Genomic DNA, 18,146 nt, shown 5'->3' with positions numbered 1-18,146 from the left:
GAGGAGGCGCAAGAGTAGAGAGGAGGCAACGGGAGGTGGAGGGGGTCTTCTGGGAAAGCAGTGACACGGTTTTTGAGTGGTTTTTTCTGTGATCTCTTGATACCTGGACTGACCAGATTATAGGTGGGAGTCAGTGAGGTTCAGTTCTGCTCAGTTCCACCCCCCATCACACATACAATATACTGTAGATCTGTGTTGGAATTACAAAAACATAAAAAAAGGAGTTCTAATTTGGGCATTTCTTTCTTGTGAAATGATTCTTCCAATGGGATAGTGACCGCATCTTCCATCAGACTGACTGACACAAACACAAACACATTAAACTCCCTCCCTTACTCAGAAAGATGTGATGAGATGTGAGGGAGGGGGTGCAGCTTTGCGATCAATACCTCGAGCAGGAATCAGCGATGGGAAGAATAAGACAATGGCCTATCAGATTGAGGTTGACTTCTCCTTGTATGTGTGGCAGGCCTGTGACAATAGATTGGCCCAGAAATCCGATGGCACTCTCCGACAGAGAGAAAAAAATGAGGAGACAGATGAAAAGAAAGATTGCTAATGCTCTCCAAGCAGGCATTTTAATCTGTGACAGAAGAGGGATTTGGTGAAAGCCATTATCAAACAGCAACCCCATCGCCTCACCTTCCTCTCTCCCTTTTCTGTTCTGATAAGCAACCTTATCAGACTGCTTTGGGGGTGGGGGGGAACGTGTATGTGTGTGTAAGCGTCCACACTTTTGCATGTGTTTGTGTTGCAAAATAGGAAATTCCAAATGCAATTCATTGGATGTAAAAATGGTCTAGTTTATTGATGTAAATCAACTTAAGAATTGAGTCAAATGGCAAGCATTGCAAAGTGGATCCAGGTCACAATAACACATTTCACTAAAGAAAAAAAAACATTTATGACAAAGAAGAAAAGATCTGGTAAGATGTTTCAAGCATTCACTGCCTAGGCCTAAAGGAAGAGCCCAACTTGATTTTGTGTTGAAGAGTCTTTTACCTGCAGATAGCTTTCATCTTTTGATTGCACCACCTTGAAGAGCAATGAGAGGAGGAAAGGGGTCTGCACACCCCTGGTTGCATATTTGATATTTTAACATGCAGTTGATGTTCATGTTCAGTCTCTCTGTTCTTCTTGCATCATCTCTGTTTTCTTTGCAACTTTACCTCCTCTGTAACACACCTGAATCGTGCTTTTGGGGGTTTGTTTTACATTTAAGAACTTATATTCAACTTTAGTATTTCTGGAGACTCGCTCCTTTTGGCAATCTTTAAAGCCAGTGTGTGACACCTGTCCTCTGGAAGGTGCAAGAGGTTGATTAGTGTGAGTTTGTGCGTGTGTGCATTCACATATTTTGCATGTGTGAGTGCTTCGCAGCAGCCTATCAACACTTGGTGTGTCTGTGTCTCCTCAACATGGTGTCCCTTCTATGATCAGGACAATCCATCAGGGCTTGCAGCTCATTAATCACCACACAGACACACATGCACATACACGCACACACACACATACTCACGCAAACACACACACACTTTTGGGATCAGGGCAGGCAGTGATGAACAGTGGGGTTAGTTTACTAGAGCACCAACACCTGCACCACAGACAGGAAGTAAGTACAACCTGACACACTCATGGCCTCAGAAAACTGCTAGAGGCAACATCTGTACTAGAAGTTTATCACTCTGATTTTTTTTTTTTCATTAAAATGTCTCATATTTTATCAATAACCCTAACCTTAAATTGACTTATTAGCACACCACAATAAGAACAGCAACAATACATGTACAATTTCTGGGTAAAGACTCATCTTCAAGTTTTGTTGTTGATTTTTACAGGTTCATGTTTCAGTGGAAGCTGAATCTAACAAATTAACCCATCATGATCAAAATTAAGATAATTTAAAATAATTTGGAAAAAAGAATATCTAAACATCTGCAATATTTAATTATATAGTTATGACTGTGATTAGGAACTCAAATGTGTCAAAATATTCAATATGATCAAAATCGTTGCTTCTTTTATTGCATTTAAACTTTTTTGTTTGTTTTTTATTTTATTAGACTTACTTACTCCTGATTAATAAATTATTATGAAAATAGTTGAATAACAAAGTAGATACTCAGACTCAAAGAACCACTTTTCTCCATTTGACTCCAAAACAATGTAGCTATTTACTGAATTTGAGGTTATAAATTGGTAGTTTATATAGCAGTGGGTGACATCATAATGGTATGTTTGTTTCTAAGTACACCAATCAACAAAAACTTTATTAGCACAGATAGATGAAGTGAAAATCATTTACTAGAATTACAATGTCACCAAAATGACTGACATCCTAAGTAGTAAGAACTTTTTGTTCTTGGTGTTGATGTGTTCAAAAAAATAAATAAACAAGACAAGTTTAATAATTTCAGTGATTCTGATGAGGACCAAGATACGATGACTTGACAAACTGGTCATGACATCTTCCAATGACTGGACTTGTGGCATGTTTCCTGTCTACAGTGGTCAGGAGGACTCACTGCAAGTCAATTTGACTTGACTTGGTCCAAGGAAGGAAAACTGGTGACTGAAATAAGGGGGGAAAGGCTGGGTCATGTTGCCCCCCTGCTGAAAGTACTTAGAGTACTGAACCAATGGAAGAAAGTTTCTTTCATTTTCAGTTTTTTTTTTTTTTTTTTTACATAACTTTATTACCAGAATTGTGTGTTTACTTAGCTGAGGAAGACATGGTACATTGTGGGAGGAAGACAAAATTGGTCAGAGCAGTGTGATGCTTGGAGCAATGTTCTGCTGGGAAACACTGGGTTCTGCCATTATTTGAATATTACATTTACTTGTTCCTCCTCCCTAAATATTTTTGCTGAGCATTGGCATTTCTTCATAGAAATTCGTATCCATTTAGATTCATCTTTTAATGATTGTTTTTGCTTCTAACATTTAGTTTCAAGAAAATATAATTATACATTGTTAGCCATTTGGGATCAAACACATGTTCTTGCTTTGGTGCTGTTTTGTCTCTCTACATAAATTCCTTTAGGTTATATTTCACTGTGACTATGTCACAGCTGAATAGTGAATGCCACTTTTCAGTCCAAACGTCTCCTCTGCCTCTGCACTCATCTCCAAATCTCCACTTGCGGCCTCTTACTATGGATCATCAGATCAGAGCTGAGCAGTCCTCCATAGAAACCAGCGTACTGGCTAATTCACTATTGATCCTGGTCCATGGACCAATTTCCACCCGTGTTTGGTTTGGGACTATGGTTTTGGTCACGCTCCGTCTGTCTTTTTGGGGCCAAGGAAGAAACCTCTGCAGCTCTCTTATCACGCAGAAAGCACACTCACAAAAGAGTGCAGGAAATGGAGAGAGATGTGGAGTGAAAGAACAGAGGGTAGCATCACTAGATTGCAGAGAAAGAAGGAGAGGTCATTTGTGGATGATGATGAGTCCCAAAGGTTTGAAAGAAAGCTTCTCAACTCTGGCTTTGTATGAGTTAGTTCACGTTGTCGCACAACTCCTAAGGACTGGACTGGACACTATTGATTTCTACAGGAAAAAAAAAAACAAAGAAAAAAACATGGATAATTGAAAATATAAAACTATCATGTTATGAAAAGAAGCCACATAGACATATGCTCATTATTTTGCTCTCATTTTCTTGTTTTTCCACTCTGTCTTGCAAAGTAAACACCAGTTATAGTAGAAGGTTACTGGCAGCAGGCGTTTAGGAAATGGAGTGGTATGACTGGGAAGACTCATTAGGATTGTGTCTCTAAATAAATGTGTGTTGGCCGAGGCCACTGACAGCCAGACAAACTCTCCCGATGCTCCCGCACACGTAACAGAGAACGCTTCAGAGTTCAAGCACCATGCAAGACCTCCTATACCTTCCTCTATCTTCTCACCCCTCATCGCTGCTGTCTCCACATCTCTCCCCAGCCTTTCCACCACACCTCCTCTCCTCTTTATCTACTCACCTCTCACTCTTTCCCCTCCCATACCTGTCCCACACCACCTCCCTTCTGCCTCTCATTTTCTTTCTTGCGGTAACAACATTCCTCGGACTAATTGCAATTCTGTCAGCAGGTAAATGCTTCGTGACCGGTCGCTGACAGTCACGCCAGCCAGCCCCCACCTTGCCACTGACAGTCATTGTGGGGCAGACAGGACTGCCTCGGCAGCGCTGGCAGTCAGTTAGAAGGCGGTGTGCATGGACGTGGCCTCTCAGCTGAATAGCGAGACTCCAACTGTCTGCTCGTGTGTGACACTCCCATTACGCTGCCACAAGAAAAGGTAGACAGGCACAGAACAGCTGGATAATGCACTGTCTGACTGACAATACACTCTACCTCTCACACACTCTGCCTCTCACCTTGTCTCTGGGCCTATGACAACGTCGACTTGATACTGTCAGGTTCGGTGCCAGGCAGTGCAACATGTCAACGCTAACGTTGCTGACTCCTGATGTTCGACATTAGAGCAAACGCAAAGAAGGCCAGGTCAGGAGGGAATGGGAATTGATGATGAATGATGGATTAGAGGAGATACAAGAAAAGCAGCATATATATATATATATATTTAATTTTGAATTCAAACTCTTTCAGGTGTAAATATTTTATAGTTACTACCAGCCAGAAGCCCAAATTATATTTCACGATGAAACTGTTGTTGGTAAAAAATTAATATGCCTCTTTGATGACCATGCTCAGCTAATTAAAGCAGGCTGTTGACAGTTGTCAGCATGACCCTTAGCGTGTCGCTCCCCTGGGGGTCTTGTTAGCATGCTAATGCTAATCCCCAGTGACGGGGGACAGGGCAGGCCTGTCCCCTGTAGCTCCTGCTGTTGTGACCCCGGCATTTGTTAGGACAGGCACAGGGATGTGCTAACACGGAGACGTCCCCATCTGCATGTCACACATCTGTAATTAGAAAAGAGGCGTGCAGCAGGCGAGCTGCAGGGGACAGTTGTTTTGGAACCACTTGATCTGTGTTTTTGACACGCCTAAAGCTGGCGCAGATTGCTCTTTTCAACTGGTTTCACAAGCTTTTAGGAGACAATTTGTCCCCCCGCTGAGCTCAGGAAACATGTTTCAGGCTGGATGTGAGAGGTTTCACCGAAAAAAACCCAACACAAGCCTGCAGAAAATACATCACAATCATGTTCACGTTCTCACTGAGAGAAATAAAGGGAGAGTTCCTATACCTGCCTGACAGTTTGTGTGTCTGTCTCTCCTCGCCTCTACAAGGGAAGGTCAAGGACACATGCATATTCATGGAGGAGCCTGGCACAGGATCGATGGCTTTTAATTGTTTTCTCTTGGTTGGTGGAGGGACGTGCCAGCGTCTATTGATCTATTTGAGCAGAGGCCACTCTCAGAGCATGACTGAGAGACCTTTTTCCGACTGAGCACCAATATTGTGTATGTGGGTGTCCATATGTGTGGGTGGCGGGGAGGGCTGAGGACTGTTTGGTGATTAGGACTTTGACACACAAAACCATGCTCTGCATGAAAGGGTGTCTTGGAGCTTAGAGGTATACACACAAAAACATGACGCGCCACAGCAGAGAAGATGTAGACAAGAGACAAGTTTCTAGTGGATTTTAATGAGACATTAAATTAAAAAATAATTAAAACACACCGGTTGATATGTGTAAACACAATAAAAGTACCCCAAAATTAAATAAAACAAAAAAATAATTTAAGTATCATTCTTAGGGTTTTTAAAACTCTGTACTCCTATTACACAACATTTTAGTTTAATTTTGTATTTGCCAAGTTTGTATGCAGCCTATTTATTTTACATTAAATTACTTACAGTAATACTGTAAGTATTAAGTACAGTAGTACTGTTGAAAACAAAAATCTGAATAGAGCATTAAAAGGAAATTTAACCTTAATTTGACAAGAGATTTTATCCCCATTAAAAGAATTTAACTCTTGACCATAAATAATGGCATAGAGTAAAATTACTTTTGAATCAGACAGTCAGTATGACACGGATGTTGAGCCCATTTGAAGAGTCTTACAATTTACAGATTTCTTTTATAATCAACTTACACACAAAAGAGGAACTGACAAAGAATAAATACAAAATAGGTAAACACTTATATTTTTCATTATATCAGTGTAAATTCAAATAGTACATAATATTTATTCCCAACAGTTGTCACATTAATTACAAATTATGGTACATCTCCTTTTTCAATCCCCTGTAGTCTTTGATATTCTGCAGTTAGCTGATCTAAAAACACAGACGGCTTGTTGTTGAAGCCCAATGTACATTTATGACATGTTTAGGATCTAATAGATTATTGTTGATCCTATTCAGTTTGACTGGGAATAACTGGATCAGAAGCTCAGTCTAATCTTAGTCTGGTAAACACAGTAAATTTACTCTTAATTTAAGATTTTCTTTTGCTTTGTTCTTTGGAAAATGGAATGAATGCAAGATGATGCCTTCTGACTGTGTATAAACAAACCACTATCTGGTTCAGTGAAAAACTATGTATTGAAAAAGAAAATGTATTTTATTAGAGTTTTGACTTTTGGCAGAACTGTATTGTTTTGAAAAGCATTGACATCTGGCTGTTTGCATTGCAAATGGTGGATAAATGTGTTAACCTATCTCCCGCTCAACCAGAGCTTCTCCTCTGCAAAAATTATCCCCTTCAGAGGTCTCTTCTATCTCTTTCATTTATTCTTTTGTAGCTGGCTGAATTTGTCAATTTGAACAGGCAAAGTTGGCAGATTGGCAGCAAGTGGGGAGTAAAAGGAGGGTGCACAAAGTGGAATAAAGTGGGGATGGGGGCAAGAAGATAAAAAAAATTGTGACAGTCATCCATTTGACCTAGGCTGTTGAGTGAGCGCAGTCTGGCTTGTCAAATCTCTGTGCTAACAGTGAATAGCCATATCTGTGCAGAGCATAGAAGGGTGTCATGCACTATGGTTTCATGGTTCAGGATAAGGCTGGATAAAGCCATTGGCTGAATGACACACAGACAGGCACACTTGCACTCTGTCTCCAACTCCTCACTACTGTCTTGGCTTGTGAATGAGAAGAATGAACTCTTATTGCAATCAGCTCGGCCCGTTTATACAAAAACCCAGTTTCATTGAAAACCTCTGTTGTGTTTTAAAGCAAAGAAGCCATTTCTTGGCCATAGTTAAACCCTGTACCCTCCAATTACTGAACAATGAAGCCCCTCCACCCTCGTCTCCTTTTTCCACTTCACTGTAATAACCTTCTCATCCACACAAACACACACAAAGGGCCTATTACCAGCTCATTAGCCTGAATCATACAAGAATTAGACTCCATCCTGCTGACAATTGCAAAGAGAACGGGTCTTTTTTTTTTCTACACAGGATCAGGGGTTAAGTTACCAATCAAAATAGCCAGGCAGATGTACTGAGACATTTTAATATTGGACAATGTGGGAGCTCTAAAAATTTTAATCTTTCTCCAGCTCTGCTGCCCCTTAAGGCAACTCCAAATAAGAGAAAGGGGGGTTTAGTGTTAAAAGAATTGATGTACCCTGTGGCATTTAGATAATTGTGTTGGAATTGCTGCCACCTTGAACAGCTTTCATGCGTATCTTTATTTAACATCTTTGCTTACACAGAACAAAATGGCGTTTTTTATTTTCTCAGCACAAGTGATGAAATTTAGGATGAATAGAAGGGCACTACCTTCACTGGGAGCTAAAACTGAGAAATAAAATCGGTTCAAAATGACCCAGGTGTTGCCACAGTTGATTTTATGAAAACCACCAGAGGGGGCCAGTGATGACTGTCTTTAAAACCCAGCTCTAACACTCAAGCATGCAGCCTCACAACACTGTTTAACATGTTTTACACCTGCAAAGCAGATTATTTCTGTCTCACCTGCCAGATCTCTCTTCCTCCTCTTTATGCTCTTCTTACACACATGGTATGCTCCTCATCATCACCCTCCCTCCCTCTCGGTGGGTCTTGTCCTCTCTCAGGGTTCAGACTAATGACTAGTGACAGTCCACTGAGGGGAGCGAGCTGTTTGCAGTCAGCAGTGCGTTTGTTGGTAATTATTTTCCAGAGTGTCACATTAGTGTCAGCCTCGTGGCTGTGAGAGAGAGGAGCGAGGGCCCGGGCTGGCGGGATGGGTGAGGTGGAGAAGGGAGGGGGTGAAGGAATAGGGTGTGATGTTTGGTGGTGGGCAGCGTTGTGTGTATATGTGTGTAAATGAAAGTGGCGAGTTGAAGACACAGGCGGTCGCAGCTTTGTTTGCCTTTTGGCTGCATAAAAACTGGAAGTGAGCAGCAGAAAATGTATTTTTGTACAGTTTTTCATGGTTTTTCACATCACTGTCCTGCTTAGAGCCTCAAAAGTGAGCAGCACAGTGGTGCAGGAGTTAGCGCCATCATCTACTTGCAAGGAAGGTTTCCAAACTACTGATCTGGTCCTTTCAGTGTGGAATTTGTATGTTCCTTTCTTTGCCAACATGAATCATCCTCTCACTCTGTACTTTTGTTCGTTTAAAGAAAAAGACCAAAACTAGCAACTAATCTCCCCTCTATCCCTGGCCTTGGAATGACCCTCAGTCCTAAACATCCTGTTATTGATCCACTCGTTTCACATCTTTGTCATTTTTATCTGACTAGTTTAGAATCATCACAAGAGAAAAAAATCATTTTATCCCATCCCTCGCAAAACAAATGCGCATTATAGCTTAATAAAACTGCCTTTAAAAAGCATCACAACAGCAGAAACATTTCTGCGACAAATTTGGCTTTCATTACAAAAACACTGAAATGTTACTTTTCAAGTTTTTTCAGTTTTCTTTAGCTTAGCAAATTTCAGAAAGTGCTGCACTGAACTTTATTTCCTTTATCCGATGTAAAGATAGGAATTCCTGTCTAATCAATCAACAATGGATGACTTTTTCCCCATCATACTCCATTTCAAGCAAATTTCCAGCAAGTAAGCGGAGATAAGATAAGATAAATTTTGTGCAATACAAATAACCAAACAAATACCTTGTGTCTGGATGACTGGATATAAAAAGAACGTCTCATAGGGGCTGATTCTTCGGTCTGAAAATACTAAATAAGCAAACAGTTTAGGAGTTTTAAATGCAATTTTTCAACAAAATATCATGACAAACTTTGGAAGAATGCAGAGAAATTTTAAATCTGCAATATGTCTCTGTTGTAAAAGAGTCAAAGTGCTGAAATTCAGAACTATCCATCACTAAAACCATCTGAGGCACAAAAAAAAAGTGTTTAAAATGAGGTTGTTAGCAAATAAGATCCTGTACCTAACAACAATAAAAATAATTTAAAAAGTTCTAAAATACCAAGAAAGCTCATTTACAATAATTTCAAACTGCTTCCTGAATCAAAACAGCTGCATGATGTTGCTTTCTGTTTAGATATTTAGCCTCTTGTGTTTTAGTTCAACCTTAAAGAGGCAAAGTTGAGTTTGAGCAAACAATATGAGACGCCTGAAAATGATGCTCTGGGAATGTAATGTGTGTGTGTGTGGGTGTGTGTGTGTCTGTGTGTGTGGCGGGGGTCAGTCAGCAGCCCTCTTGGGAGGAAGCAATCAATGATTGAGACCATAATGCACCTCTCTGTATTCATGCTCACATTCACGCTCATTGGCCGCTTTGGGGAACACACTCACACACACTTGCACACACATTGTCACATGTTCGACAGCTCATCTCTCACACGTTCCCTTCCACTCCATCTTGTAGCTGTCTGGTCGATGGCCTCTCTCTGTGTGTCTCACTTCCCACTGCTCAGTCGCTGGCAGACTTCTCTGCTCTGGCGCTGTCTCTTCCTATGTTAATATAGTAGCTAACCTCTCTCTCCATAGCACTGCTACCAGACAGTCTCTGTGTTGATATACTGAGGAAGAGTGTAACTGCGCTGCAACTACCCAACTGACTCCAGAGAACTGAGCACTCTTCATCTTCAGCACTGATCAGACCCAATGAGGATCCTACTGGGGGATTTGTTGTTTTATCCGCTGAAGTTTGTAATTCTGCTCGTCACGTTAATTTCTCCAGCAAGTAAAATGACTTGAAACAACAACAACAACAAAAAATGGAACTGTTTTTAATTTTTCCTGCTCTTGATTTTGAAGCCATTCTGTGGTAATTAGACATCTTGAGTCTCACAGCAAAGAGAAATTATCTCTAATTGGTGTGTGGAAATGATTAGAGTAGAAACTTAATTTACTCCATGCCCTGGAAAAATGAACTGGAAATGAAAGGAGGGGTATAAAAAAAATAAAACCAAGATTATTTACTGTTCACTTCTCCAATTACACATTGAGAAAGTTAAAAGACTCCGTAGATGACCTCTGGCATCCTAATAAAAGAAGTAAGGAGCTCTCATTGTGTTGATTTAATTAGTCTCAGCTCATCTCTTTTCTTAGTTGTTGAGAATTACACCAAAGGAACGAAGGTGTAAAAACAATATGTATCAAAGCAGCTTGAAAATTGTTTAAATTTCAAATTACTTGGGAAAACAAAGGACAACTTGAAATTGGAAGACATTGTCAGATAAACCAGAAGCAACAAAAGACCAGATGTAGGCATGAACTGCACGTATTAAGACGTTTCACTTTGAGTGTGTGCATGGCAGTCAAGAAAGACAGCCAAGTGACTCACCTCCTGCCAGAAAATGAAAGCGTACAATTAACATCGCATCCCATCATCCTCAGCTGAGCGGGCAGGCCTGTAATTGGCTGGCTGACCAGCCTGCGTGGCTTCGGGTGGCAATTTATTCTGGGAGCCGTGCAGTTTACCCAGGGCGGCTAACGGCCCCTGTGCCATAACCTGGCTGAGGCAGCAGGGACATCATTAACACGTCACTGGGCCTGCAGGACACACACCCATCATCCACTATACACCACCCACAGCCACTAGCACACGGGGCAAATTGGAGGAACAGGGAAGAAATAATAATCATAATGTCAATGGAGCCACTTGTGAGTGTGTTCAGTGACCAGCGGACGAATGAGGATGGTCCTGCCGTTTCTCACTGAAAGAGTCGAATGAGAGTTTCTAAAAACATTTCTAAACTGAAGATTACTTTTTTTGCATTGATTTTGAATAAAAAGCTTTCTTTTTTTTTGCCTTGAGCAGAACTTGTTTGGGAACCTGATGGCAGGTTGTCTAACCTTAGAAGAATGTGTGACTGAGAGGGTGCTTTCTAAGTGGAGTAATGACCTTCTCAGGTCACAAGGAAGACATGTGTTACACGTTCCCATATTCGTCTGGGTGGAAGCCCTGTTACAGAGTCAGTCTGGGCTCTCGTTTATGTGTCCATTTAAAGGTCTGCATCTGCTGTCTGGTCCTGCTCTTCACCGGCTGTCTTTAGGAGCGAGACGAGCCAGCGCACATGGAAAACTCCATCACATTTTAAAACAATGGTTTGTTTTATTTTTTTATTTTTTTGAAGTGGTGTTCTGTGGAGTTGTTATCAGTAATCAGTATTGTACCTGGTTTAGACAGAAGTCGAACTAAGGGCTAGTCTGAGGCATTTCCAAAGCACATTTCTGCTGACTTAAAACAACTCCAGTCTCAAGACATTCATGGGTTTATGTGAACCCTAACTTATAAACCTTTACAGCACTGTCAGGTTGGCATTAGACAGGTATTTACATAAACATTGATGGTTATTTGCACTGAAAATGGAGTCATTTGTGTTCAGGAATTGTTAATGTAAAACTTATTATGATTATAGCATAACAGGACAAAGTACATATCTGATGTATCATAAAGACAGCTTTAAACCTCAGTCTTCAGTGTAAATAACCATCCATACATCCACCTTTTTTTTTGTGTGTGTGTGTGTGTGTGGGGGGTTCTGTGGTCAGGTTATGGAGGCGTCAGGTCAAGGAGGAAAACCCCGACATCTCTTTCCACAGCAACTCTGTAGCTCCTCCTGGGGGACCTTGTCTCAGTGGGACATGCCTGGAAACCCTCCAAAAGGAAGAAAGGAGGCATCCTAATCAGATGCTCGAACCAGTGACTCCTTTCAAAGCGGAGGAGCAGCGGCTCTACTCTGTGCCTCAGATGACAGAGCTCCTCACCTTCTCTCTGAGGCTGAGCTCAGCCACCTTACAGAGGAAGTTAATCTCTGCTGCTTGTATCCAGGATCTTGTTCTTTCACTCAGTCTTGCTATCTCTCATGAACTACACTCCCAGATACAGAAGACTAACCCTCAACCCGGATGGAGCATTCTACCTTTTACCACTTTGTAGCAGATGAAAACGTGACAATGGTGTAAACATTTATAAAAAGCATAAGATATTACAAACTGATCCTCTGCAGGTAAGACACTGATTACTGATAACAGAGAACAGGCAATATCTAAACTACTCCTTTAATCAGATTAGTTATAAATGAACTCTTAAGGTGACATGGGGTTCTCTTTAGTCTTAGAAAATGTAGACAAGTGTCAATATGTAGTTTTATTTCTCCGTTAGCTGCTTTGTTTTCAGGCTGTGTTTGCGCAGCGAACCCACTGATCTCCCGCTACATGTTCCTTTCCTTGTGTCTTCTTCTTTGCCGCGATATTCCCAATTCACTCATTTCCCATCTCAGGCCCGAGTCGTATACGCTCTGATTACACACACACTGACACAAACACACACACACACACACAGGCTCACAGCCAAATGGCTGTTCATTAAAGACAGGGACCTGAGGGGAAGCAATCGTCTGAGAGACGGAAATTGCGTGTCACATTAGATTAGCGGTGTAAAGCCTCTGGATTGGCTCCGGGGAATAAGGAATTATTTCAATTACATTATTTCAAAAAGTCTTTAAGCAATACCAATACCGATAAAAACAAATTAAGAGTGATTTGGGCTGATTTGTGGTGCTCTGAGCTGTGCTTTCTGACAATGTGCTGGAAATCAGATATGAATAATGCAGATATTACACCCTGTAATGTGTTGGACTTGAAAGCAGATTATGTGTGACAAATAATGCCATTGGTTTGCATTGTGTCTCATCAAAAGGGAATATTCCCAAGTGTCAATCATGCAGGCAAAGGGGGGACTGTACAGCTTTGTGCGCCACTCACCTGCCAGTCAAACCAACACACAAAGAGGGATGACTTAGGTGGACGAAATTAATTTTTTTAATGTTTTTTATAATGCAACCCTGTTGTTTTAGGGGATAAAGGGGGTCAAAATAAGTTAAAATGGCCAAGTTGCATTCCAAACTGATAAAGATAATCTGACACTTGTATGCAAAAAAGATTTCCCCTTCCCAAAAACTTTTAGTGTAGATATTTCACCTTAAGCCCGGGCAAGTGACTGCATGTGTCCATCGGGAGGCAGGTCTCTGGGGGGAGCAGGGGGGAGGGGGGTGGGTTAGAGAGGGCAGGGTGAAGAGGAAGAGAGAGAGAGAGGTGGGGGGTGATTGTCACACGGAGCGCAAAGACCAACAGAGACAGAGCGACCCGCAGCCAGTCCACTCACCGGTTCCTTCATCATCATCATCATCCCGCTCAGACTCCCGGCCACCGCACGAACCTGAACGCAACACGGAAACACTCGCAACATCTGCAGGAGGAAAACCGACGCTGCCTGTAAGCTTTAGTTTTGGGTTTTTTTATTGTTTAGTTGTTTTTTTTTTTTTTTTTTTTTTTTTTTTTTTCGCAGCCAGAGAAAAGTGCCGCGCTCCTGAAATTAACTCTTAAGTTGAAAGAAAAGCGGAGGGACAGAGTTGGCAGAGACATAAATCCCTGTTTGAGAACTTCATCACGGTGAGTACAGACTGATGGCTCCGGTGATTACAGCTTCATTTGCTTTAATTGGTTTAATTGGTTGTTTGATTGCCATGTGTTCTGCCGGGTGGGAGCCTGCTGGAGGTTTTTTCTTTTCTTTTTTTTTTCTAAAGGAATTGTCGCCGCTAAAACAAAACAAAAATGTTTGTGAAAGACACGGTTGTAAAAATGAACAAATCGTCATTTCGCATGAAACAGCGTCAGATTTGAACTTAAAGGATGACATAGTAAAAATGGTCCCCGTAGCGCACTTTTCAGGCTGTTTTATTTCCTCTGTTTTGTTTGTCGTCCACTCGCAAACTTTCCTTCTGACATTAATAAAACTGATGAGTTATAGTCCAACAAGAAAAAAAGAAAAGACTCATATGAACGAGAACAAAAAGGTTTATTTGTGTGCTTTAAAATCCAGATTCAGTTTCCAGATTTGAAATGTTCAAACTATAAATGTTTTCCCTCTTTGGATTCTGATGCATATTTTATTGCAGCTTTGTTTTTAGAAAATATTATTGTGAATAAACTTTTTTTGAGCAAAGCTTCCGTTTAAATACAAAATGACAAATAAATTATTCAAATTTACAAATTACAGTGAAAATCCATAACACCTCATTGATTTACTGAGACAAACAATGCATTTAGGTAGAACAAAATTGTCTTTTTTTCCCTCCAACTGTATTTTTTTGTTTTTTGTGCTATTAAGTTAACAATTGCAGGCTCCATCTATGTGTGTGTTTTATTGGGAATTTATCCCGTCATAATTATTTACAGGCTCAATAGAAGCCTCCTCCAGCCCCTTTCTTGTTGAAATGAGCCCAAAGCTCTGATTGTAAAAATGCCTCCAGAATTGCTTTGGGCTTGTTTTACTTCATGAGAAGATCTTGGCGTGTGGGCTCCTACAAGAGTTTCATGTGAAATTAACAAACTGAAATCATTTTTGTTTTCCAGCAGTAATAAAACACAAATCAGATTATTTGTTAAATTTGGAAATTGACGTTTTTTTTTAGTGAAAAGAGAATTTCTTAAATATTCTGTGATTTAAGGCTCCCCTTTTACCTTTTGTTTCCTCTTTTAATCCTCAGAACCACCAACTCGGAGGTGAATGGACCTCCACCGCCCCTTCAAGATGGACAGCCCCTCCTACCTGCCAGCTCCACTGGCCTCCCCAGCCCTGATGGTGCTAGCCTCCACTGCTGAGGCTGGCCGAGACGCTTCTGTCCCCTGCCAGGCCCCCAGACCCTTCGGTGTCCCCGTCTCTGTGGAGAAGGACCTCCACCTCCCTTTTCCTTCAGCCTCTTACACCTTCACCTCTATGTACCAGCGTCAGGCCCCCATGTCGGGCACTTTCCCGTCCCGAGACTTTCCGGCCTCCCTGCTCCACCTCCACCCTCAGTTCACCTCACCAAACCTGGACTGCCCAACTCTGGGCATGCTCAACCACAGCGGGGTGGGCGCCTTCCGGCCGTTCACTTCGCCGCAAGATGAGAGGGAATCTGGGGGTTACCAGTCGGCCTTCACTCCCGCCAAGAGGCTGAAGAGCTGCTTTCCGGATGTGGAGGGGAAGGAGTTTGACTTTGGCTCCTTGAAGGCCGGGGAGGAGACGGGGAGAAAGTTGTTCTCCATGTCCGGCCTGCTGTCTGATGGAGAGGCTTCGTCAAGCCCGGAGGAGCGCAAGGAGCACAGTGAGTACACACACTCTGCTTGTGGAGGAGAAAACATTTCTTTTTGTGTATAAAAAGATCTTGTCTAAACCTCAGACAGGGGCACTCACCTCACATGTTTAATGCAGAGAATAGAGGTTGGTATATTCTTAAACATCATGCTCACTCTGACCTGACATAGCCATGATGATAGCATATCCTCTACAGCTGCACCCACTAACACATTTCCCCCCTTTTCACTCTATCGTCTAGTTAGGCAAAGTGTTTACAGCGCCTGGCTGTGGCTGACTTTGACACAAATAAATTGAATAGTGGCACTCATTCAGTTTAGTGATCATTAGCCACATATGACCATTAGGCCCATTGGAAGTCAGGCTTTTCTTGGTGGCTGAGGAACACAAATACATCGGAGTAGGGTTGACACGGGAGGAGTGAGAGTAGGAACGAATGACACCCTGTCAGAGATAACGAGGTGGCAGAGATAGAGAGGAAAGGGATGGAGGAGGATACAGAAAAGGAGAGAAAGAGACGCGGCGGAGCGCTTCAGCCTGAGCTTCCCTCAGCGGCGACAACCCTCAGCTCAATATGGCCGCCCACACCAGCCGTCTGATTTGTTGACAAATGAGTGGGAGAGGTGTCAGTCAGCCGCGGCGCACAGGGAGAGACGCTCCTCATTACTCCCGGGGATAATTGCCCAACGACGCGGGGGCCTCAACACTCGCCTCACAGGGAGACGGGAGGGAGTGAGTCAGGGAGGCAATGCTAGGCATGATGGGAAATCAAACCTCCTCAGCAGCGGTCGCCAAGGGAAGCGCCTGACAGATGAAAGGGACCAGAGGAGGAAGACAGAAGGAGAGGAGAGAGAGCACCCAAAGGCTCAGCAGATCAGAGGGGGACACCATCGAAAATAATGACAATGAGAAGGGGGTGGGAGGAGGTGGGGGGGTGGGGGGGATGTGAAGGCAACTAGAGGGGGAGACACTGATGCGTGCTCTCATACACACCACCTAAAGAAAACTTTCATCCCACACATAAAGGGCGGGAGCAGGGACGACTTGTCTTAAGAAAAGTTTGGATTGTGCGCCGTGTGTGTCGCTTTGCATATGTGCATGCCTTTGTTGAAACTTGCTGAATTTGTCACCGGTTGGTGGCTGAGTGACAGGGCCAGGGAGGCGGAGTGGCAGGAAGGAATCTCAATATGGAATTTTAATAAGGACGGGAAAAGAAGAGATGCCAGCCGGCACGCTGTGGTGTGAGAGGTGTGTCTGAAAACAGTGTTTGCTCTGTGCACTCAAGCATGCATGCTCACCACCTGATTTTGGGGGGGAATCTCATTTGCAGAATGTTGACAAGGACAAAAGACAGGCTGGAAGAGAACATGGAGAACATCACTCCTTCTTCCAAAAAAAATGGAAAGGGGGAAAATGGATTCAAGCACATTGGAAGCTGCTTTTCCAGCTTTATCCAATTAGATTGGAGCTCAGGCAAACTAAGAGCTTTAATGCAATTGAGCTCCCAGCACTTTTCTAAGTCTGACATACACTTGTTCCTCTTGACTGGGTAACAGACAGTCACTTCAGGACCAAAAGTCTTAAGTGTTAAGCTTGAAATCTTCTTTGAGTGCAAGAGTTACTGCTGCAGCAACAATGGCAGAGCAGATCTGAGCTAAACTCCAAACCGCACCATAAAATCTTACTTTTATTCCTTTTAAAGATTTTTTTTTTCATTTGTGAAATTGCAGAGTGAAGCAGAGCATTCTAGGAGGAATCACCCATTGGACACAACACCTAAATACGTAGAACAGATGAAATGCTGCAGATAAATAGCGTGTCATCAACTTCACGCACTTAGTCACTCCTTTTCTTAAAAAAATAATCTCTGTGGAGACAACATGTTGCTTTTTCAGAGATCACACATTTTATAGCTTGATTTGTCTTCCGTAATTGCGCTCTTTTCTAGTGTTTCCAATCTGCGGAGGACTTTTTCTTCCAGTCTCCAGTTTTGCACACAGGTGACCGTGAGCTGTGCTTCCTCTCATACTTTCTTGTCAGTCCAGACAACAAGCAAGTACATGACACCTCTACCCACCTGCCTTGTGTGTGTGTGTCATCGCCGATGGCTGTCTCCTTCTGTCCATTCGGTGTCTCTCCTCTGTTTTATCAGCGGAGGTCTGAGATGCTCGGTGCGCTCTGACAGCTGTTCAAACAGCCACGCTCACTTTCAAAGGGCAGATGTCTTCACTGGAGCGAGTCATGCTTATTTTCCTCAGGGAGATGCTTTCCGCCGTGGGCCTGAGCTGGAATGAAAATGGTTCTTTAACAGAAACACGAGTTGGGGAAACTGGAGGAGTTGAGTGGCAACAACACGCCATGACCACAAGCCGTGTGTGTATGTGTGTGCGTGTGTGTCTGTGTGCATCGGTAACTTCCACATGGAGGCAAAGCTAAGTGAGAGCTACAATAACTGAAGCCAGATGTGTAAGAGCCCTTCTGTTGTACTGTAGGACTTAAAGGTCCAGTTTGTGGATTATAACACAAAGAAAGCCAATGAAAACAAACTAATTATTAAACTGTTATCTAGCTCATAATGTTTTATACTGTAAATAATTAGCGTTTGAACGCTTTTACTGCAGTTTTTTCTGCACTGTGTTTTGTGTAAATGATATTCAGAAGCACTGCTTTCACACAACACAAC

The 18,146-nt window shown here is 42.3% G+C and overlaps 1 protein-coding gene across 4 annotated transcripts in view; it reads left to right on the top strand.

Moving 5' to 3' along the window:
* The first annotated feature begins 13,103 nt into the window (after positions 1 to 13,103).
* Positions 13,104 to 18,146, top strand: part of rnf220b (ring finger protein 220b) — a 32,464-nt gene continuing 27,421 nt past the window's right edge. The window contains exons 1-2 of one of the 4 annotated variants that reach the window (XM_017407050.3): positions 13,104 to 13,776; positions 14,874 to 15,473. In XM_017407050.3, coding sequence (XP_017262539.1) covers positions 14,894 to 15,473 — 580 coding nt within the window. In that variant the 5' untranslated portion in view covers positions 13,104 to 13,776; positions 14,874 to 14,893. The remainder of the gene's footprint in view (positions 13,777 to 14,873; positions 15,474 to 18,146) is intronic. The other 3 variants (XM_017407047.3, XM_017407046.3, XM_017407048.3) reach the window with 3 other exon arrangements.

The sequence above is a fragment of the Kryptolebias marmoratus genome, linkage group LG24 (genome assembly GCF_001649575.2).
Source record: "Kryptolebias marmoratus isolate JLee-2015 linkage group LG24, ASM164957v2, whole genome shotgun sequence".
In the NCBI taxonomy this organism is placed as follows: domain Eukaryota; kingdom Metazoa; phylum Chordata; class Actinopteri; order Cyprinodontiformes; family Rivulidae; genus Kryptolebias; species Kryptolebias marmoratus.
Note: the sequence above shows the minus strand (reverse complement) of the source record. Positions and strands in the feature narration are given on the sequence as shown.